Source organism: Plectropomus leopardus, chromosome 11 (assembly GCF_026936395.1).
Source record: "Plectropomus leopardus strain MGB_pleo_1.0 chromosome 11, ASM2693639v1, whole genome shotgun sequence".
Classification (NCBI taxonomy): Eukaryota; Metazoa; Chordata; class Actinopteri; order Perciformes; family Serranidae; genus Plectropomus; species Plectropomus leopardus.
Genome location: NC_142186.1, coordinates 15,717,163 through 15,741,387, shown reverse-complemented (window position 1 = coordinate 15,741,387; position 24,225 = coordinate 15,717,163). Strand labels below are relative to the sequence as shown.

General features: G+C 37.4%; 1 protein-coding gene across 2 annotated transcripts in view; it reads left to right on the top strand.

Annotated features, from left to right (window-relative positions):
- Nucleotides 1-24,107, top strand: part of col14a1a (collagen, type XIV, alpha 1a) — a 195,724-nt gene extending 171,617 nt beyond the window's left edge. Inside the window, exon 47 of one of the 2 annotated variants that reach the window (XM_042490363.2) lies at nt 22,067-24,107. In XM_042490363.2, the coding sequence (XP_042346297.2) occupies nt 22,067-22,404 (338 nt within the window). In that variant the 3' untranslated portion in view covers nt 22,405-24,107. Of the gene's footprint in view, nt 1-20,949 lie in introns of both variants that reach the window. The other variant, XM_088084067.1, reaches the window with a different exon arrangement.
- The last annotated feature ends 118 nt before the right edge of the window (nt 24,108-24,225 follow it).

Below are 24,225 nucleotides of genomic sequence, written 5' to 3'. Positions count from 1 at the left end.
TTTTTGGTATTTTTGCAACTTTCTCTGCTATGGCATGTCTTAGCAGGCTATTCTAAGCAGTTTCCAGCTGTTTTCAGCTGTTTTGGAGACATGTCAAATTTTGACATTTTTGCCTTACTATAGTCTTGGATTTTCCGTCATTTTTTCGACATGCCAATTTACGCTGTTTTTCGCTCTTTTTGCAACTTTCTCTGCTATGGCGTGTCTTAGCAGGCTATTCTAAGCTGTTTCCAACTGTTTTCAGGCGTTTTTGGAACATGTCAAATTTTGACATTTTTGCCTTACTATAGTCTTGGATTTTCTGTCATTTTTTTGACATGCCAAATTATGGCGTATTTGGCTCTTTTTGCAACTTTCTCTGCTATGGCGTGTCTTGGCAGGCTATTCTAAGCAGTTTCCAGGTGTTTTCAGCTGTTTTTGGGACATGTCAAATTTTGACATTTTTGCCTTACTATAGTCTTGGATTTTTGTTCATTTTTTTGACATGCCAATTTACGCTGTTTTTGGCTCTTTTTGCAACTTTCTCTGCTATGGCGTGTGTTGGCAGGCTATTCTAAGCAGTTTCCAGGCGTTTTCAGCTTTTTTTGGAACATGTCAAATTTTGACATTTTTGCCTTACTATAGTCTTGGATTTTTGGTCATTTTTTTGACATGCCAAATTATGGTGTTTTTTGCTCTTTTTGCAACTTTCTCTGCTATGGCGTGTCTTAGCAGGCTATTCTAAGCAGTTTCCAGGTGTTTTCAGCTGTTTTTGGAGACATGTCAAATTTTGACATTTTTGCCTTACTATAGTCTTGGATTTTTGTTCATTTTTTTTGACATGCCAAATTATGGTGTTTTTTGCTCTTTTTGCAACTTTCTCTGCTATGGCGTGTCTTAGCAGGCTATTCTAAGCGGTTTCCATGTGTTTTCAGCTGTTTTTGGAGACATGTCAAATTTTGACATTTTTGCCTTACTATAGTCTTTGATTTTTGTTCATTTTTTTGACATGCTAAATTATGGTGTTTTTGGCTCTTTTTGCAACTTTCTCTGCTATGGCGTGTCTTAGCAGGCTATTCTCAGCAGTTTCCAGGCGTTTTCAGCTGTTTTTGAGACATGGCACATTTTGACATTTTTGCCTTACTATAGTCTTGGATTTTTGGTCATTTTTTTGACATGCTAAATTACGCTGTTTTTTGGTATTTTTGCAACTTTCTCTGCTATGGCGTGTCTTGGCAGGCTATTCTAAGCGGTTTCCAGCTGTTTTCAGCATTTTTTGGGACATGTCAAATTTTGACATTTTTGCCTTACTATAGTCTTGGATTTTTGGTCATTTTTTTGACATGCCAAATTATGGTGTTTTTTACTCTTTTTGCAACTTTCTCTGCTATGGCGTGTCTTGGCAGGCTATTCTAAGCAGTTTCCAGGTGTTTTCAGCATTTTTCGAGACATGGCACATTTTGACATTTTTGCCTTTCTATAGTCTTGGATTTTCCGTCATTTTTTCGACATGCCAATTTACGCTGTTTTTCGCTCTTTTTGCAACTTTCTCTGCTATGGCGTGTCTTAGCAGGCTATTCTTAGCAGTTTCCAGGTGTTTTCAGCTGTTTTGGAGACATGTCAAATTTTGACATTTTTGCCTTACTATAGTCTTGGATTTTTGGTCATTTTTTGACATGCCAAATTATGGCGTGTTGGCTCTTTTGCAACTTTCTCTGCTATGGCGTGTGTTGGCAGGCTGTTCTAACTGGTTTCCAATTGTTTTCAGCTGTTTTTGGGACATGTTAAATTTTGACATTTTTGCCTTACTATAGTCTTGGATTTTTGTTCATTTTTTTGACATGCCAATTTACGCTGTTTTTTGCTCTTTTTGCAACTTTCTGTGCTATGGCGTGTCTTAGCAGGCTATTCTAAGCAGTTTCCAGGCGTTTTCAGCTGTTTTGGAGACATGTCAAATTTTGACATTTTTGCCTTACTATAGTCTTGGATTTTTGGTCATTTTTTCGACATGCCAATTTACGCTGTTTTTTGGTATTTTTCCAACTTTCTCTGCTATGGCGTGTCTTAGCAGGCTATTCTAAGCAGTTTCCAGGCGTTTTCAGCATTTTTTGGAACATGGCACATTTTGACATTTTTGCCTTACTATAGTCTTGGATTTTTGGTCATTTTTTTGACATGCCAAATTATGGCGTTTTTTTCTCTTTTTGCAACTTTCTCTGCTATGGCATATCTTAGCAGGCTATTCTAAGCGGTTTCCAGGTGTTTTCAGCTTTTTTTGGAACATGTCAAATTTTGACATTTTTGCCTTACTATAGTCTTGGATTTTTGTTCATTTTTTTGACATGCCAAATTATGGCGTTTTTTGCTCTTTTTGCAACTTTCTCTGCTATGGCGTATCTTAGCAGGCTATTCTAAGCAGTTTCCAGGTGTTTTCAGCTTTTTTTGGAACATGTCAAATTTTGACATTTTTGCCTTACTATAGTCTTGGATTTTTGGTCATTTTTTTGACATGCCAAATTATGGCGTTTTTTGCTCTTTTTGCAACTTTCTCTGCTATGGCGTATCTTAGCAGGCTATTCTAAGCAGTTTCCAGGTGTTTTCAGCTTTTTTTGGAACATGTCAAATTTTGACATTTTTGCCTTACTATAGTCTTGGATTTTTGGTCATTTTTTTGACATGCTAAATTATGGTGTTTTTTACTCTTTTTGCAACTTTCTCTGCTATGGCGTGTCTTGGCAGGCTATTCTAAGCGGTTTCCAGCTGTTTTCAGCTGTTTTTGGGACATGTCAAATTTTGACATTTTTGCCTTACTATAGTCTTGGATTTTTGGTCATTTTTTTGACATGCCAATTTACGCTGTTTTTTGCTCTTTTTGCAACTTTCTCTGCAATGGCGTGTCTTAGCAGGCTATTCTAAGCAGTTTCCAGGCGTTTTCAGCTGTTTTGGAGACATGTCAAATTTTGACATTTTTGCCTTACTATAGTCTTGGATTTTTGGTCATTTTTTCGACATGCCAATTTACGCTGTTTTTGCTCTTTTGCAACTTTCTCTGCTATGGCGTGTCTTAGCAGGCTATTCTAAGCAGTTTCCAGGCGTTTTCAGCTTTTTTTGGAACATGTCAAATTTTGACATTTTTGCCTTACTATAGTCTTGGATTTTTGGTCATTTTTTCGACATGCCAATTTACGCTGTTTTTTGGTATTCTTGCAACTTTCTCTGCTATGGCATGTCTTAGCAGGCTATTCTAAGCGGTTTCCAGCTGTTTTCAGCATTTTTTGGGACATGTCAATTTTGACATTTTTGCCTTACTATAGTCTTGGATTTTTGTTCATTTGTTTGACATGCCAATTTACGCTGTTTTTGGCTCTTTTTGCAACTTTCTCTGCTATGGCATGTCTTGGCAGGCTATTCTAAGCAGTTTCCAAGTGTTTTCAGCTGTTTTGGAGACATGTCAAATTTTGACATTTTTGCCTTACTATAGTCTTGGATTTTTGGTCATTTTTTTGACATGCCAAATTATGGCGTTTTTTGCTCTTTTTGCAACTTTCTCTGCTATGGCATGTCTTGGCAGGCTATTCTAAGCAGTTTCCAGGTGTTTTCAGCTGTTTTTGAGACATGTCAAATTTTGACATTTTTGCCTTACTATAGTCTTGGATTTTTGGTCATTTTTTCGACATGCCAATTTACGCTGTTTTTTGGTATTTTTGCAACTTTCTCTGCTATGGCATGTCTTGGCAGGCTATTCTAAGCAGCTTCCAGGTGTTTTCAGCTGTTTTGGAGACATGTCAATTTTTGACATTTTTGCCTTACTATAGTCTTGGATTTTTGGTCATTTTTTTGACATGCTAAATTATGGTGTTTTTTACTCTTTTTGCAACTTTCTCTGCTATGGCGTGTCTTGGCAGGCTATTCTAAGCGGTTTCCAGGTGTTTTCAGCATTTTTTGGGACATGTCAATTTTGACATTTTTGCCTTACTATAGTCTTGGATTTTTGTTCATTTTTTTGACATGCCAATTTACGCTGTTTTTGGCTCTTTTTGCAACTTTCTCTGCTATGGCGTGTCTTGGCAGGCTATTCTAAGCGGTTTCCAGCTGTTTTCAGCATTTTTTGGGACATGTCAAATTTTGACATTTTTGCCTTACTATAGTCTTGGATTTTTGTTCATTTTTTTGACATGCCAATTTACGCTGTTTTTGGCTCTTTTTGCAACTTTCTCTGCTATGGCGTGTCTTAGCAGGCTATTCTAAGCAGTTTCCAGGCGTTTTCAGCTGTTTTGGAGACATGTCAAATTTTGACATTTTTGCCTTACTATAGTCTTGGATTTTTGGTCATTTTTTTGACATGCCAAATTATGGTGTTTTTTACTCTTTTTGCAACTTTCTCTGCTATGGCGTGTCTTGGCAGGCTATTCTAAGCAGTTTCCAGGCGTTTTCAGCATTTTTTGGGACATGTCAATTTTGACATTTTTGCCTTACTATAGTCTTGGATTTTTGGTCATTTTTTTGACATGCCAATTTACGCTGTTTTTGGCTCTTTTTGCAACTTTCTCTGCTATGGCGTGTCTTGGCAGGCTATTCTAAGCGGTTTCCAGCTGTTTTCAGCATTTTTTGGGACATGTCAAATTTTGACATTTTTGCCTTACTATAGTCTTGGATTTTTGGTCATTTTTTCGACATGCCAATTTACGCTGTTTTTTGCTCTTTTTGCAACTTTCTCTGCTATGGCATGTCTTGGCAGGCTATTCTAAGCTGTTTCCAGGTGTTTTCAGCTGTTTTGGAGACATGGCAAATTTTGACATTTTTGCCTTACTATAGTCTTGGATTTTTGGTCATTTTTTTGACATGCCAATTTACGCTGTTTTTTGCTCTTTTTGCAACTTTCTCTGCTATGGCATGTCTTGGCAGGCTATTCTAAGCAGTTTCCAGGTGTTTTCAGCTGTTTTGGAGACATGTCAAATTTTGACATTTTTGCCTTACTATAGTCTTGGATTTTTGGTCATTTTTTTGACATGCTAAATTATGGTGTTTTTTACTCTTTTTGCAACTTTCTCTGCAATGGCGTGTCTTGGCAGGCTATTCTAAGCGGTTTCCAGCTGTTTTCAGCATTTTTTGGGACATGTCAAATTTTGACATTTTTGCCTTACTATAGTCTTGGATTTTTGTTCATTTTTTTGACGTGCCAAATTATGGCGTTTTTTGCTCTTTTTGCAACTTTCTCTGCTATGGCATGTCTTGGCAGGCTATTCTAAGTGGTTTCCAACTGTTTTCAGCTGTTTTTGGGACATGTCAAATTTTGACATTTTTGCCTTACTATAGTCTTGGATTTTTGGTCATTTTTTTGACATGCTAAATTATGGTGTTTTTTACTCTTTTTGCAACTTTCTCTGCTATGGCGTGTCTTGGCAGGCTATTCTAAGCAGTTTCCAGGTGTTTTCAGCTTTTTTTGGAACATGTCAAATTTTGACATTTTTGCCTTACTATAGTCTTGGATTTTTGGTCATTTTTTTGACATGCCAAATTATGGCGTATTTGGCTCTTTTTGCAACTTTCTCTGCTATGGCGTGTGTTGGCAGGCTGTTCTAACTGGTTTCCAATTGTTTTCAGCTGTTTTTGGGACATGTCAAATTTTGACATTTTTGCCTTACTATAGTCTTGGATTTTTGGTCATTTTTTTGACATGCCAATTTACACTGTTTTTTGCTCTTTTTGCAACTTTCTCTGCCATGGCGTGTCTTAGCAGGCTATTCTAAGCAGTTTCCAGGCGTTTTCAGCTGTTTTGGAGACATGTCAAATTTTGACATTTTTGCCTTACTATAGTCTTGGATTTTTGTTCATTTTTTTGACATGCCAATTTACGCTGTTTTTGGCTCTTTTTGCAACTTTCTCTGCTATGGCGTGTCTTAGCAGGCTATTCTCAGCAGTTTCCAGGTGTTTTCAGCTTTTTTTGGAACATGTCAAATTTTGACATTTTTGCCTTACTATAGTCTTGGATTTTTGTTCATTTTTTTGACATGCCAATTTACGCTGTTTTTGGTATTTTTGCAACTTTCTCTGCTATGGCGTGTCTTGGCAGGCTATTCTAAGCAGTTTCCAGGTGTTTTCAGCTGTTTTTGAGACATGTCAAATTTTGACATTTTTGCCTTACTATAGTCTTGGATTTTTGGTCATTTTTTTGACATGCTAAATTATGGTGTTTTTTACTCTTTTTGCAACTTTCTCTGCTATGGCGTGTCTTGGCAGGCTGTTCTAACTGGTTTCCAATTGTTTTCAGCTGTTTTTGGGACATGTCAAATTTTGACATTTTTGCCTTACTATAGTCTTGGATTTTTGGTCATTTTTTTGACATGCCAATTTACGCTGTTTTTTGCTCTTTTTGCTCTTTTGCAACTTTCTCTGCTATGGCGTGTCTTGGCAGGCTATTCTAAGCAGTTTCCAGGTGTTTTCAGCTGTTTTTGAGACATGTCAAATTTTGACATTTTTGCCTTACTATAGTCTTGGATTTTTGTTCATTTTTTTGACATGCCAATTTACGCTGTTTTTGGCTCTTTTTGCAACTTTCTCTGCTATGGCGTGTCTTAGCAGGCTATTCTCAGCAGTTTCCAGGTGTTTTCAGCTTTTTTTGGAACATGTCAAATTTTGACATTTTTGCCTTACTATAGTCTTGGATTTTTGGTCATTTTTTTGACATGTTAAATTGTTGTGTATTTGGCTCTTTTTGCAACTTTCTCTGCTTTGGCGTGTCTTGGCAGGCTATTCTAACTGGTTTCCAATTGTTTTCAGCTGTTTTTGGGACATGTCTAATTTTGTCATTTTTGCCTTACTATAGTCTTGGATTTTTGGTTATTTTTTGACATGCCAAATTATGGCGTGTTGGCTCTTTTGCAACTTTCTCTGCTATGGCGTGTGTTGGCAGGCTGTTCTAACTGGTTTCCAATTGTTTTCAGCTGTTTTTGGGACATGTCAAATTTTGACATTTTTGCCTTACTATAGTCTTGGATTTTTGGTCATTTTTTTGACATGCCAATTTACGCTGTTTTTTGCTCTTTTTGCAACTTTCTCTGCTATGGCGTGTCTTAGCAGGCTATTCTAAGCAGTTTCCAGGCGTTTTCAGCTGTTTTGGAGACATGTCAAATTTTGACATTTTTGCCTTACTATAGTCTTGGATTTTTGGTCATTTTTTGACATGCCAATTTACGCTGTTTTTGGCTCTTTTGCAACTTTCTCTGCTATGGCGTGTCTTAGCAGGCTATTCTCAGCAGTTTCCAGGTGTTTTCAGCTTTTTTTGGAACATGTCAAATTTTGACATTTTTGCCTTACTATAGTCTTGGATTTTTGGTCATTTTTTTGACATGCTAAATTATGGTGTTTTTTACTCTTTTTGCAACTTTCTCTGCTATGGCGTGTCTTGGCAGGCTATTCTAAGCAGTTTCCAGGTGTTTTCAGCTGTTTTGGAGACATGTCCAATTTTGACATTTTGCCTTACTATAGTCTTGGATTTTTGGTCATTTTTTGACATGGCAAATTATGGCGTGTTGGCTCTTTTGCAACTTTCTCTGCTATGGCGTGTGTTGGCAGGCTGTTCTAACTGGTTTCCAATTGTTTTCAGCTGTTTTTGGGACATGTCAAATTTTGACATTTTTGCCTTACTATAGTCTTGGATTTTTGGTCATTTTTTTGACATGCCAATTTACGCTGTTTTTTGCTCTTTTTGCAACTTTCTCTGCCATGGCGTGTCTTAGCAGGCTATTCTAAGCAGTTTCCAGGCGTTTTCAGCTGTTTTGGAGACATGTCAAATTTTGACATTTTTGCCTTACTATAGTCTTGGATTTTTGGTCATTTTTTCGACATGCCAATTTACACTGTTTTTGGCTCTTTTTGCAACTTTCTCTGCTATGGCGTGTCTTAGCAGGCTATTCTCAGCAGTTTCCAGGTGTTTTCAGCTTTTTTTGGAACATGTCAAATTTTGACATTTTTGCCTTACTATAGTCTTGGATTTTTGGTCATTTTTTTGACATGCTAAATTATGGTGTTTTTTACTCTTTTTGCAACTTTCTCTGCTATGGCGTGTCTTGGCAGGCTATTCTAAGCAGTTTCCAGGTGTTTTCAGCTGTTTTTGAGACATGTCAAATTTTGACATTTTTGCCTTACTATAGTCTTGGATTTTTGGTCATTTTTTGACATGCCAAATTATGGCGTGTTGGCTCTTTTGCAACTTTCTCTGCTATGGCGTGTGTTGGCAGGCTGTTCTAACTGGTTTCCAATTGTTTTCAGCTGTTTTTGGGACATGTCAAATTTTGACATTTTTGCCTTACTATAGTCTTGGATTTTTGGTCATTTTTTTGACATGCCAATTTACGCTGTTTTTTGCTCTTTTTGCAACTTTCTCTGCTATGGCGTGTCTTGGCAGGCTATTCTAAGCTGTTTCCAGGTGTTTTCAGCTTTTTTTCGAGACATGTCCAATTTTGACATTTTTGCCTTACTGGATTTTTGTTCATTTTTTCGACATGCCAATTTACGCTGTTTTTGGCTCTTTTTGCAACTTTCTCTGCTATGGCGTGTCTTGGCAGGCTATTCTAAGCAGTTTCCAGGTGTTTTCAGCTGTTTTGGAGACATGTCAAATTTTGACATTTTTGCCTTACTATAGTCTTGGATTTTTGGTCATTTTTTTGACATGCCAAATTATGGCGTATTTGGCTCTTTTTGCAACTTTCTCTGCTATGGCGTGTGTTGGCAGGCTGTTCTAACTGGTTTCCAATTGTTTTCAGCTGTTTTTGGGACATGTCAAATTTTGACATTTTTGCCTTACTATAGTCTTGGATTTTTGTTCATTTGTTTGACATGCCAATTTACGCTGTTTTTGGCTCTTTTTGCAACTTTCTCTGCTATGGCATGTCTTGGCAGGCTATTCTAAGCAGTTTCCAGGTGTTTTCAGCTGTTTTGGAGACATGTCAAATTTTGACATTTTTGCCTTACTATAGTCTTGGATTTTTGGTCATTTTTTTGACATGCTAAATTATGGTGTTTTTTACTCTTTTTGCAACTTTCTCTGCTATGGCGTGTCTTGGCAGGCTATTCTAAGCAGTTTCCAGGTGTTTTCAGCTGTTTTGGAGACATGTCAAATTTTGACATTTTTGCCTTACTATAGTCTTGGATTTTTGGTCATTTTTTGACATGCCCAAATTATGGCGTTTTTGGCTCTTTTTGCAACTTTCTCTGCTATGGCGTGTGTTGGCAGGCTGTTCTAACTGGTTTCCAATTGTTTTCAGCTGTTTTTGGGACATGTCAAATTTTGACATTTTTGCCTTACTATAGTCTTGGATTTTTGGTCATTTTTTTGACATGCCAATTTACGCTGTTTTTTGCTCTTTTTGCAACTTTCTCTGCTATGGCGTGTCTTAGCAGGCTATTCTAAGCAGTTTCCAGGCGTTTTCAGCTGTTTTGGAGACATGTCAAATTTTGACATTTTTGCCTTACTATAGTCTTGGATTTTTGGTCATTTTTTTGACATGCCAATTTACGCTGTTTTTGGCTCTTTTTGCAACTTTCTCTGCTATGGCGTGTCTTAGCAGGCTATTCTCAGCAGTTTCCAGGTGTTTTCAGCTTTTTTTGGAACATGTCAAATTTTGACATTTTTGCCTTACTATAGTCTTGGATTTTTGTTCATTTTTTTGACATGCCAAATTATGGTGTTTTTTGCTCTTTTTGCAACTTTCTCTGCTATGGCGTGTCTTGGCAGGCTATTCTAAGCAGTTTCCAGGTGTTTTCAGCTGTTTTGGAGACATGTCAAATTTTGACATTTTTGCCTTACTATAGTCTTGGATTTTTGGTCATTTTTTTGACATGCCAAATTATGGCGTATTTGGCTCTTTTTGCAACTTTCTCTGCTATGGCGTGTGTTGGCAGGCTGTTCTAACTGGTTTCCAATTGTTTTCAGCTGTTTTTGGGACATGTCAAATTTTGACATTTTTGCCTTACTATAGTCTTGGATTTTTGGTCATTTTTTTGACATGCCAATTTACGCTGTTTTTTGCTCTTTTTGCAACTTTCTCTGCCATGGCGTGTCTTAGCAGGCTATTCTAAGCAGTTTCCAGGCGTTTTCAGCTGTTTTGGAGACATGTCAAATTTTGACATTTTTGCCTTACTATAGTCTTGGATTTTTGTTCATTTTTTTGACATGCCAATTTACGCTGTTTTTTGCTCTTTTTGCAACTTTCTCTGCTATGGCGTGTCTTAGCAGGCTATTCTCAGCAGTTTCCAGGTGTTTTCAGCTTTTTTTGGAACATGTCAAATTTTGACATTTTTGCCTTACTATAGTCTTGGATTTTTGGTCATTTTTTTGACATGCTAAATTATGGTGTTTTTTACTCTTTTTGCAACTTTCTCTGCTATGGCGTGTCTTGGCAGGCTATTCTAAGCAGTTTCCAGGTGTTTTCAGCTGTTTTGGAGACATGTCAAATTTTGACATTTTTGCCTTACTATAGTCTTGGATTTTTGGTCATTTTTTTGACATGCCAAATTATGGCGTATTTGGCTCTTTTTGCAACTTTCTCTGCTATGGCGTGTGTTGGCAGGCTGTTCTAACTGGTTTCCAATTGTTTTCAGCTGTTTTTGGGACATGTCAAATTTTGACATTTTTGCCTTACTATAGTCTTGGATTTTTGGTCATTTTTTTGACATGCCAATTTACGCTGTTTTTTGCTCTTTTTGCAACTTTCTCTGCTATGGCGTGTCTTAGCAGGCTATTCTAAGCAGTTTCCAGGCGTTTTCAGCTGTTTTGGAGACATGTCAAATTTTGACATTTTTGCCTTACTATAGTCTTGGATTTTTGGTCATTTTTTTGACATGCCAATTTACGCTGTTTTTGGCTCTTTTTGCAACTTTCTCTGCTATGGCGTGTCTTGGCAGGCTATTCTCAGCAGTTTCCAGGTGTTTTCAGCTTTTTTTGGAACATGTCAAATTTTGACATTTTTGCCTTACTATAGTCTTGGATTTTTGGTGATTTTTTTGACATGCCAAATTATGGTGTTTTTTACTCTTTTTTGCAACTTTCTCTGCTATGGCGTGTCTTGGCAGGCTATCGTAAGCGGTTTCCAACTGTTTTCAGCTGTTTTTTGGACATGTCCAATTTTGACATTTTTGCCTTACTATAGTCTTGGATTTTTGGTCATTTTTTTGACATGCTAAATTGTGGCGTATTTGGCTCTTTTTGCAACTTTCTCTGCTATAGCGTGTCTTGGCAGGCTATTGTAAGCTGTTTCCAACTGTTTTCAGGTGTTTTTGGGACATGTCAAATTTTGACATTTTTGCCTTACTATAGTCTTGGATTTTTGGTCATTTTTTCGACATGCCAATTTACACTGTTTTTGGCTATTTTTGCAACTTTCTCTGCTATGGCGTGTCTTAGCAGGCTATTCTAAACAGTTTCCAGGTGTTTTCAGCTGTTTTGGAGACATGGCAACTTTTGACGTTTTTGCCTTACTATAGTCTTGGATTTTTGGTCATTTTTTCAACATGCCAATTTACGCTGTTTTTTGGTATTTTTGCAACTTTCTCTGCTATGGCATGTCTTGGCAGGCTATTCTAAGCAGTTTCCAGGTGTTTTCAGCTGTTTTGGAGACATGTCAAATTTTGACATTTTTGCCTTACTATAGTCTTGGATTTTTGGTCATTTTTTTGACATGCTAAATTATGGTGTTTTTTACTCTTTTTGCAACTTTCTCTGCTATGGCATGTCTTAGCAGGCTATTCTAAGCGGTTTCCAGCTGTTTTCAGAATTTTTCGAGACATGGCACATTTTGACATTTTTGCCTTACTATAGTCTTGGATTTTCCGTCATTTTTTTGACATGCTAAATTATGGTGTTATTGGCTGTTTTTGCAACTTTCTATGCTGTGGTGTGTCTTGGCAGTTTTTCTTTCCTGAGTAATGGATACCCAACAGTGTTTACATTCATGGTTTATCAGACCAGGAGACAAACCCCCTACAACTCTGGCCGAGGGAGCATCTCCAATCAGTCCCCTCTTCAGGGGAATCCAGGGCAACTCCCGCAGTACCTCTGGTACTACCCGCCCTTCGTTTTGTGTGAGTTTTTATTCACTCTGCCAGCCAAACTCAAGCAACAAACTTTGTCCAGCAACCTGTGTCTTTTTGTCGTTTTAGCCACTCACCAGATTCTCAGAAGGATGAAATGCGAACACTCAAGGATGGTAGAAAAAGGTTAAAACTGCTCAAGGCAGGCTTTATTTAAAGATAAAAATGTCCACAAGGTAAAACAAAAGCAACACTCACACCTCACTCCCTTTTGCAGGAGCCATATATACTTAGTTTAACATGAGGTCTAAACAAGATAAGGCAGGAGTACAAAAAGCCCAAAAAAGCACACAGTGATCTGCTGTTCCTCTTTATCTGGAGGTCCGTCACGTCATCACTCTCTCCGCTCTCCGTCTTGCCTCATTGGCTGGCCTTGGGGTGACGTGATCGAGTAGAAGCTTCCTCCCTCTGCTTGGGGTGTAATGTTTAGGTAAAGTACTATTCTACTATAACATACCATGTCGTTTTCAGGTATTTTTTCCTCGTGCTATATTATGTCGGTTAGGACGTTTTTCTTCAACATTGTGTACTATGACCTTTCTCTAAAAGCTAAAATATCATTTTAAGCAATCTTTTTGACGTGAAAATTTGAAATTTTTAGACATACTATACTATTGCCTTTTATTCATTTTTTTGACATGCCAAATTATGGTATATTTTTGGTTTTTTTGCAGCTTTCTCCGCTATGGCATGTCTTGGCAGGCTATTCTAGGCAGTTTCCAACTGTTTTCAGCTGTTTTAGGGACATGTCAAATTTTGACATTTTTGCCTTACTATAGTCTTGGATTTTCTGTCATTTTTTTAATATGCCAAATTATGGTGTTTTTTACTCTTTTTGCAACTTTCTCTGCTATGGCGTGTCTTGGCAGGCTATTCTACGCGGTTTCTAACTGTTTTCAGCATTTTTTGGGACATGTCAAATTTTGACATTTTTGCCTTACTATAGTCTTGGATTTTTGGTCATTTTTTTGACATGCTAAATTATGGTGTTTTTTGCTCTTTTTGCAACTTTCTCTGCTATGGCATGTCTTGGCAGGCTATTCTAAGCGGTTTCCAGCTGTTTTCAGCATTTTTTGGGACATGTCAAATTTTGACATTTTTGCCTTATTATAGTCTTGGATTTTTGTTCATTTTTTTGACATGCTAAATTATGGCATATTTGGCTCTTTTTGCAACTTTCTCTGTCATGGCGTGTCTTAGCAGGCTATTCTAAGCTGTTTCCAGGTGTTTTCAGCTGCTTTTGGGACATGTCAAATTTTGACATTTTTGCCTTACTATAGTCTTGGATTTTTGTTCATTTTTTTGACGTGCCAAATTATGGCGTTTTTTGCTCTTTTTGCAACTTTCTCTGCTATGGCATGTCTTGGCAGGCTATTCTAAGCGGTTTCCAGCTGTTTTCAGCATTTTTTGGGACATGTCAAATTTTGACATTTTTGCCTTACTATAGTCTTGGATTTTCTGTCATTTTTTTGACATGCCAAATTATGGTGTTTTTTACTCTTTTGCAACTTTCTCTGCTATGGCGTGTCTTGGCAGGCTATTCTAAGCGGTTTCCAGCTGTTTTCAGCATTTTTTGGGACATGTCAGATTTTGACATTTTTGCCTTACTATAGTCTTGGATTTTTGTTCATTTTTTTGACGTGCCAAATTATGGCGTTTTTTGCTCTTTTTGCAACTTTCTCTGCTATGGCGTGTCTTGGCAGGCTATTCTAAGCGGTTTCCAGCTGTTTTCAGCATTTTTTGGGACATGTCAAATTTTGACATTTTTGCCTTACTATAGTCTTGGATTTTTGTTCATTTTTTTGACATGCTAAATTATGGCATATTTGGCTCTTTTTGCAACTTTCTCTGTTATGGCGTGTCTTGGCAGGCTATTCTAAGCAGTTTCCAGGTGTTTTCAGCTGCTTTTGGGACATGTCAAATTTTGACATTTTTGCCTTACTATAGTCTTGGATTTTTGGTCATTTTTTTGACGTGCCAAATTATGGCGTTTTTTGCTCTTTTTGCAACTTTCTCTGCTATGGCATGTCTTGGCAGGCTATTCTAAGCGGTTTCCAGCTGTTTTCAGCATTTTTTGGGACATGTCAAATTTTGACATTTTTGCCTTACTATAGTCTTGGATTTTCTGTCATTTTTTTGACATGCCAAATTATGGTGTTTTTTACTCTTTTGCAACTTTCTCTGCTATGGCGTGTCTTGGCAGGCTATTCTAAGCGGTTTCCAGCTGTTTTCAGCATTTTTTGGGACATGTCAAATTTTGACATTTTTGCCTTACTATAGTCTTGGATTTTTGTTCATTTTTTTGACATGCTAAATTATGGCGTATTTGGCTCTTTTTGCAACTTTCTCTGTTATGGCGTGTCTTAGCAGGCTATTCTAAGCTGTTTCCAGGTGTTTTCAGCTGCTTTTGGGACATGTCAAATTTTGACATTTTTGCCTTACTATAGTCTTGGATTTTTGGTCATTTTTTTGACATGCTAAATTATGGTGTTTTTTGCTCTTTTTGCAACTTTCTCTGCTATGGCATGTCTTGGCAGGCTATTCTAAGCTGTTTCCAGGTGTTTTCAGCTGCTTTTGGGACATGTCAAATTTTGACATTTTTGCCTTACTATAGTCTTGGATTTTCTGTCATTTTTTTGACATGCTAAATTATGGTGTTTTTTGCTCTTTTTGCAACTTTCTCTGCTATGGCGTGTCTTAGCAGGCTATTCTAAGCTGTTTCCAGCTGTTTTCAGCTATTTTGGAGACATGTCAAATTTTGACATTTTTGCCTTACTATAGTCTTGGATTTTTGTTCATTTTTTTGACATGCTAAATTATGGCGTATTTGGCTCTTTTTGCAACTTTCTCTGCTATGGCGTGTCTTGGCAGGCTATCGTAAGCGGTTTCCAACTGTTTTCAGCTGTTTTTGGGACATGTCAAATTTTGACATTTTTGCCTTACTATAGTCTTGGATTTTTGGTCATTTTTTTGACATGCCAAATTATGGCGTATTTGGCTCTTTTTGCAACTTTCTCTGCTATGGTGTGTGTTGGCAGGCTGTTCTAAGTGGTTTCCAACTGTTTTCAGCTGTTTTTGGGACATGTCAAATTTTGACATTTTTGCCTTACTATAGTCTTGGATTTTCTGTCATTTTTTCGACATGCCAATTTACGCTGTTTTTTGCTCTTTTTGCAACTTTCTCTGCTATGGCGTGTCTTGGCAGGCTATTCTAAGCGGTTTCCAGCTGTTTTCAGCATTTTTTGGGACATGTTAAATTTTGACATTTTTGCCTTACTATAGTCTTGGATTTTCTGTCATTTTTTTGACATGCTAAATTATGGCGTTTTTTGCTCTTTTTGCAACTTTCTCTGCTATGGCGTGTCTTGGCAGGCTATCGTAAGCGGCTTCCAACTGTTTTCAGCTGTTTTTGGGACATGTCAAATTTTGACATTTTTGCCTTACTATAGTCTTGGATTTTTGGTCATTTTTTTGACATGCCAAATTATGGCGTATTTGGCTCTTTTTGCAACTTTCTCTGCTATGGCGTGTCTTAGCAGGCTATTCTAAGCTGTTTCCAAGTGTTTTCAGCTGTTTTTGGGACATTTCAAATTTTGACATTTTTGCCTTACTATAGTCTTGGATTTTTGGTCATTTTTTTGACATGCTAAATTATGGCGTTTTTTGCTCTTTTTGCAACTTTCTCTGCTATGGCGTGTCTTGGCAGGCTATCGTAAGCGGTTTCCAACTGTTTTCAGCTGTTTTTGGGACATGTCAAATTTTGACATTTTTGCCTTACTATATAGTCTTGGATTTTTGGTCATTTTTTTGACATGCCAAATTATGGCGTATTTGGCTCTTTTTGCAACTTTCTCTGCTATGGTGTGTGTTGGCAGGCTGTTCTAAGTGGTTTCCAACTGTTTTCAGCTGTTTTTGGGACATGTCAAATTTTGACATTTTTGCCTTACTATAGTCTTGGATTTTCTGTCATTTTTTCGACATGCCAATTTACGCTGTTTTTTGCTCTTTTTGCAACTTTCTCTGCTATGGCGTGTCTTGGCAGGCTATTCTAAGCGGTTTCCAGCTGTTTTCAGCATTTTTTGGGACATGTTAAATTTTGACATTTTTGCCTTACTATAGTCTTGGATTTTCTGTCATTTTTTTGACATGCTAAATTATGGCGTTTTTTGCTCTTTTTGCAACTTTCTCTGCTATGGCGTGTCTTGGCAGGCTATCGTAAGCGGCTTCCAACTGTTTTCAGCTGTTTTTGGGACATGTCAAATTTTGACATTTTTGCCTTACTATAGTCTTGGATTTTTGGTCATTTTTTTGACATGGCAAATTATGGCGTATTTGGCTCTTTTTGCAACTTTCTCTGCTATGGCGTGTCTTAGCAGGCTATTCTAAGCTGTTTCCAAGTGTTTTCAGCTGTTTTTGGGACATTTCAAATTTTGACATTTTTGCCTTACTATAGTCTTGGATTTTTGGTCATTTTTTTGACATGCTAAATTATGGTGTTTTTTACTCTTTTTGCAACTTTCTCTGCTATGGCGTGTCTTGGCAGGCTATCGTAAGCGGCTTCCAACTGTTTTTAGCTGTTTTTGGGACATGTCAAATTTTGACATTTTTGCCTTACTATAGTCTTGGATTTTTGGTCATTTTTTTGACATGCCAAATTATGGCGTTTTTTGCTCTTTTTGCAACTTTCTCTGCTATGGCGTGTCTTGGCAGGCTATCATAAGGGGTTTCCAACTGTTTTCAGGTGTTTTTGGGACATGTCAAATTTTGACATTTTTGCCTTACTATAGTCTTGGATTTTTCGTCATTTTTTTGACATGCCACATTATGGCGTATTTGGCTCTTTTTGCAACTTTCTCTGCTATGGCGTGTGTTGGCAGGCTGTTCTAAGTGGTTTCCAACTGTTTTCAACATTTTTTGGGACATGTCAAATTTTGACATTTTTGCCTTACTATAGTCTTGGATTTTTGTTCATTTTTTTGACATGCCAATTTACGCTGTTTTTGGCTATTTTTGCAACTTTCTCTGCTATGGCGTGTCTTAGCAGGCTATTCTAAGCAGTTTCCAGGTGTTTTCAGCTGTTTTTGGAACATGTCAAATTTTGACATTTTTGCCTTACTATAGTCTTGGATTTTCTGTCATTTTTTTGACATGCCAAATTATGGTGTTTTTTACTCTTTTTGCAACTTTCTCTGCTATGGCGTGTCTTGGCAGGCTATTCTCAGCGGTTTCCAGGTGTTTTCAGCTGTTTTTGGAACATGTCAAATTTTGACATTTTTGCCTTACTATAGTCTTGGATTTTTGGTCATTTTTTTGACATGCCAAATTATGGCGTATTTGGCTCTTTTTGCAACTTTCTCTGCTATGGCGTGCGTTGGCAGGCTGTTCTAAGTGGTTCCAACTGTTTTCAGCTGTTTTTGGGACATGTCAAATTTTGACATTTTTGCCTTACTATACTCTTGGATTTTTGGTCATTTTTTTGACATGCCAAATTATGGCATTTTTTGCTCTTTTTGCAACTTTTTCTGCTATGGCGTGTCTTAGCAGGCTATTCTAAGGAGTTTTCAGCTGTTTTTCGAGACATGGCAAATTTTGACATTTTTGCCTTACTATAGTCTTGGATTTTCTGTCATTTTTTTGACATGCCAATTTACGCTGTTTTTGGCTATTTTTGCAACTTTCTCTGCTATGGCGTGTCTTAGCAGGCTATTCTAAGCAGTTTCCAGGTGTTTTCAGCTGTTTTTGGAACATGTCCAATTTTGACATTTTTGCCTTACTATAGTCTTGGATTTTTGGTCATTTTTTTGACATGCTAAATTATGGCGTATTTGGCTCTTTTTGCAACTTTCTCTGCTATGGCGTGTCTTAGCAGGCTATTCTAAGCTGTTTCCAACTGTTTTCAGGTGTTTTGGAGACATGTCAAATTTTGACATTTTTGCCTTACTATAGTCTTGGATTTTCTGTCATTTTTTTTCGACATGCCAATTTATGCTGTTTTTGGCTCTTTTTGCAACTTTCTCTGCTATGGCGTGTCTTAGCAGGCTATTCTAAGCAGTTTCCGGGTGTTTTCAGCTGTTTTGGAAACATGGCAAATTTTGACATTTTTGCCTTACTATAGTCTTGGATTTTTGGTCATTTTTTGACATGCTAAATTATGGTGTTTTTTGCTCTTTTTGCAACTTTCTCTGCTATGGCGTGTCTTAGCAGGCTATTCTAAACAGTTTTCAGGTGTTTTCAGCTGTTTTGGAGACATGTCAAATTTTAACATTTTTGCCTTACTATAGTCTTGGATTTTTGGTCATTTTTTGACATGTGAAATTATGGCGTTTTTTGCTCTTTTTGCAACTTTCTCTGCTATGGCGTGTCTTGGCAGGCTATTCTAAGCGGTTTCAAACTGATTTCAGCTGTTTTGGGGACATGTCAAATTTTGACATTTTTGCCTTACTATATAGTCTTGGATTTTCTCTCATTTTTTCGACATGCCAATTTACGCTGTTTTTTGCTCTTTTTGCAACTTTCTCTGCTATGGCGTGTCTTAGCAGGCTATTATAAGCAGTTTCCAGGTGTTTTCAGCTGTTTTGGAGACATGTCAAATTTTGACATTTTTGCCTTACTATAGTCTTGGATTTGCTGTCATTTTTTGACATGCCAAATTATGGCGTTTTTTTGCTCTTTTTGCAACTTTCTCTGCTATGGCGTGTCTTGGCAGGCTATTCTAAGCGGTTTCCAGATGTTTTCAGCATTTTTTGGGACATGTCAAATTTTGACATTTTTGCCTTACTATAGTCTTGGATTTTCTGTCATTTTTTTGACATGCCAAATTATGGCGTTTTTGGCTCTTTTTGCAACTTTCTCTGCTATGGCGTGTCTTAGCAGGCTATTCTAAGTGGTTTCCAGGTGTTTTCAGCTGTTTTTGGGGCATGTCAAATTTTGACATTTTTGCCTTACTATACTATTGCCTTCATGGCCATTTCTTTGGACATGTTAAATTATCAGGTTTTTGGGCTTTTGGGGCCTTTATTTCCACTTTGTATACTATGACACATCTATACAAGCTATTATATGTAGTTTTTCGCCATCTTTAGGAGTGGTCAAAATTAGACTTTTTTCGACATAGTATACTATGGTATTTCCATTTTTTCTACATGCGAAATTATGAGGTTTCTGACTTTTTTTCAACATTGTAACTATGGCGCTTTTGGCAATTTTTTGATATGCTAAATGATGTTTTTGGCCTTTTTTAAAACATTGTATAGTATTACATGTCTCTACAAGCTATAATATGTTGTTTTCAGCCATTTTTTATATGTCAAAATTTTACATTTTTCGACATACTATACTATGGCTGTTTTTTTGACATGCTAAACTGAGAAGTTTTTGGCCTTTTTTCAACATTGTATACTATGACATTTTCAACTATTTTTTGACATGTCAAAATTTGACATTTTTTTACCATACTTTACTATGGCAGTGTTTGCCATTTTTTTGATATGCCAAATTATGATGTTTTTGGTCTTCTTTTATACTATGACATGTCTCTACAAGCTATAATATGTTGTTTTCAGCCATATTTTTGACATGTCAAAATTAAAAAATTTTTGAGATACTGTACTATGTTTTTTTTCAGCCATATTTTGATATGTGATATCATTACGTTTTTGGCCTTTTTTTCAACGTGGTATGTTATGAACATCATAGCATAGTATGTCGTCAAAAATGATCCAAAATTCCTCAAAAATGTCAAAGTATAGTATGTTGTCAAAAATGACCTCAATTTGTAATAGTATAGTACGTTGTCAAAAAAGACCTCAAAATGTCATAGTCTAGTATGTCATCAAACATGACCCCAAAAGGTGTATGTTATTTCATCAAAAGTGACCCAAAATGGTTTAAAAATGTCATATTATCATATGTCGTCCAAAATGATTTCAAAGCAACACAGTATAGTATGTATAGTAGGGCTCATAGTAAAGTGTGTTGTCCAAGATGTGACCAAAAATTCATACGATGGTATGTTGTCCAAAATATGTCCAAAAAGTCATAATATAGTATGTCGTCCAAAATGGCACAAAGTCACACTATACTATGTCATCCAAAATATCATAAAAAACTCATACCATAGTATGTATATCACAAATATCACAAAAAGTCATATTGTAGTATGTCATTCAAAATATAAAAAAGTCACATCATAGTATGTTGGCCAAAATATCACAAAAAAGGTATAGACATTATAAATAGCAATTTGTAATGAGAGCTTTTCTGGTTGGTTGGGGAAATAGCAACTCTTGAATACACTGATATAATAGATGTTTTTCTTAATATATAACCCACTGTAATTCATATTTTTGCATCGCTGTGCTCATGATATGAGTGATCTTCTAATGAAAATTTGAGTAATATGTATTAAAAAACAGCAGTTTTATGGTATGATAACGTCAGTGTTATCATCATTACTCACAAGGAATGTTATTTCTTAGTATACTCTGTACACTCTTGTTGCACTACTTTCTTTTTCTGTGTTTGAAATCTTCATTTATACTATCTCATGTACAAAGAAAAAAGGCATCAGACACATTTTCCCTCTCTCAAATTATTGTTTATAGTTGTCTGTCTATTTATAATAGCTAACATTATTTTAAAAATCCTCACGCTGTATGTATTTTTCTCCTCTGCAAGAGAAAAGCAGATTCCAACATTCATTTTTCTACCTTCAAAACTGCAACCCAACAGCAGGGGAAGTTCTGTCAGTGCGGTTTGAGAGGTTTAACTCTTTGGTGTTGCTGGGTTTTCCTCTTGACTTGAGGTAACATCTTCTCTTTATCTCTTATTTTTTCTTTCCATGTGTTCCCCTCCCTCTGTTTCCCCTCTTTCTGACTGAAGTTCAACAGGACTATGGGAATGATTACTGAGGAGCATTCTCCAACCGTCCTCCTCTCCTCACCTCCCTCCACTCTTCTCTCTGTGCCCTGTACATTAAGACTAAACACTGAGGAAACTGATAAATTATTCCTTCAAGGCCTCCATATTTCTTGGGATGGATAATTACCCCTGTCCCCGGTGTTTAAACTCTAATCCCTGCAGCAGCGGTTTTTACTTTTTGTTTTTCCTGAGACATTTTTCCAAATTACTCTTGCAACCAACACTCGATTTTAACAGGATCTTCTGTATAACTTTTTTCTCCAGGCCTGAAGATCTGTATTCAGTCTTAAAGTTAAAAAGCAAGGCAACTCTCTTAACAGTACAAGGGATTTTTTTTTAACTCTGTGCCCCCTATTTAGACTCATTATTTAAACTACATCATCTGTCTTTATGCACAAGATGCTCTGACTCCTCATTATGAATAGAAACTGGATTAATTTCTACTTTCAGATAACTTTTTTGATAGAATTGGATTATTTATCTGGCTGCTTCATCATTTGACATCCTCTGAGACAAACATGGATTAACATACCTTCCCATAAGACCAAACAAAACCCTGTAATGCTGCTGCGATGATCCCTACCACTGATCTCAGTGCCATCTGTCAGTGAATACTTTTACATACAATGGTTTGTAGCAGCAGCCTTTACTTAAAGCTCAAATCTCATCGAAGCCGGATGGATTGACTAAACAATGATGAGTTGCTTTGATGCTGATTGGCCACATTCATTACTGAACAACCTCTCAATCAGTACATCTCATGTACTGTAAACTTTCCCCTAATGTGACCCAAATGTGATCTTTTTATTTCAGTAAAAATGATCCAATCTGGGCATTACTGGTTAGAAACCAATTTCTCCTAAATTTCATTAACATACTTCTACATTAACCAAATCTTCCTGAAACTCGTGGGTCCCAAATCTACCCCTATTTAACTTGTTCGTTTTGCCTCCTCATTGATTTTAAGTGATTAAGTCAGCCTTAACTCCGCTCCATGCTCCCTCATGGTTGTGGTTTTGTTAGCTGCAATGATCCAGAAACAATCACACACTGACCCTGACTATTCCCACCACCTCAGTCCAACAACTGCCTCACGGCGGCTACCAGCCCTACAACCAGCCCTACAACCGGCCATACAACCCTGCTGCTGTGGCTTACAACAACGATGAAGGAGGCAAAGACGATGAGGAGGATGAGGAGGAGGAGGAGGAGGGAGAGGAAGAACAGGACCCCTATTACCGTGGTTACAATCCTCGGTACTACCCCCAACAGCCCTCACAACTGGCTCATGGCTACCATGGTTACCGCTCGAGCCCCACCAATTCTGAGGACATGGAGGTGAGGTCACCGGGCGTCTCCAGGAGGTTTTCACGTGACACCTTCGTCATCAAGGAGAGTGAGGAGGGAGGACTTTAGAGGAAGGATGGACACACCTGAAGTGCTTGAGCCCTGCACGCTATAACACAGACTGATTTTACACACACAAGTCAGATACTGACACGCACCCACACATCGTCCCCTATCTGAAACTGTGGTGAGAGCCCCCCCTCGCTGCGTATCCAGTGGTTTTCTCCACCTGGTAAAACTATGTAAATATCCCCATGGACTCTTGTACGATATCTCTGTAACAGGGGGGTCCGAAAAAGTGCCTGATCTATGTTAGCATTATCCAGTGGTAATGTAAAGGTAAGACCTGTTTCTTCTCATCTCACAGTTGATTTCAGGACTAAACCCGTCTGTTTGTGTGAAGCTGCATGTCTCCTTCGAGCCAAACATTGAGTGTGTAACTGGACATGTGCATCTTGTTTTGGTTGTATGTAACTAGCTAGATTATTTCACAAGTCAAATGGGTGATGTTGGGCTGGCAACATTTGTACAGGCTGCTTTTTATAAGGATGAATCACAATTCCCCGGCTACAATGCAGTCTTTTTTTTGGTGTATAAACGATTATTGAAATGAATTGGAAGTGATTTTCTCCGTACAGTATTGTGTTGTTTGCTTCTTTGTTGAACACCAAAACTGTCTGTAAAAAGCATCTCTCTTTTTTTTTTTTAATGAAACTCAGGTATTTTTCAATCTGGACTCTACTTCCCTGTGTTTTAGTGTCTAAATGACTATTGAAGAGTTGTTTTTTTTTTTAATTTGTTCAATATTGACAGAGACCACTGCAGCCCCAACAGTGAAACAAGCTGCAGTGTCATTCCTGCGGGCAATTGTGCACAATTTATGTCCATTAAAAGTGTCTTGTTTTTGCCACGGCCAAGCTCAGATTGTTATTAAAAGCGTCAGACATTACGGAAAGGACCCTGCAGAGAAAGGCAATGTTTTCCCATACCTTCACTGATCCAGTCTGTCTGTTACTGTGACCACGTCTCGCTCCAGCGGCAGTCTCGTTCTCAGATCTGGAAAGATGTGGCTTGCTGCAGGAAAAAACAATTGAAACGTTAGTGAGCAATGGAGAAGGAGTGCTGAAGAGTGTACAGAAAGTGCAGCTTAGCGTTACTTCAAAGATTTCTGATGTCATGGCAATTTAGGGGATTTCAACAATTTAGAAAGTGTGCAGGATTTCAGAATAAGACCTCTCCTTGACCGAGACTTGGTAACACAATAACGCAGAGATTGGTAATAGGAATAAATTTTATATTCTCTTTCATATCTTTCTGTTTTCAGACACTTTTAACAATCTGAGTCCGTCAGTGTCAAAAACAAGGACTTTTAATGGACATAAATTGACTGTGCACCATTTCCTGAACGTAAAACATACCAGCCGGTTTTGTCTCCACAGCTGCAGTGGTCTCTCTTTCAATACTGGATCTATATCAAAAAATGTACCTCCCATTAGTCACTGTGACACAAAAAACATGTGAAAATAGGGTCCAGGTTGTAAAATACTGTTTCCGTTTAATACTACCTTACTACTAATACTACTACAACTGTGGAACACAAATGGATTACTTTTTTAATTTATCACTTTTATTCAGAGAAATTTGGCTTCAATCACATTTTGTGCTGCGTAATTTCATTCTGTTGCTACAAAGATGGACCAGGTGTGTTCTGAGTTTCGATAATCAGACTTGTGGTGAGTTAAGAATACACATTTGTGTTGTTTGTGTCTCGAGTTGCTGCCCCAGTTTGTTTCATTTATTGTTCTTATGCAAAGTTGGGCCTGCTCACTGTGGAAACTGTTTGCTCACTGGCTGACCTCTGACCTCTTGCTGGAATAAGACCTGGATCCA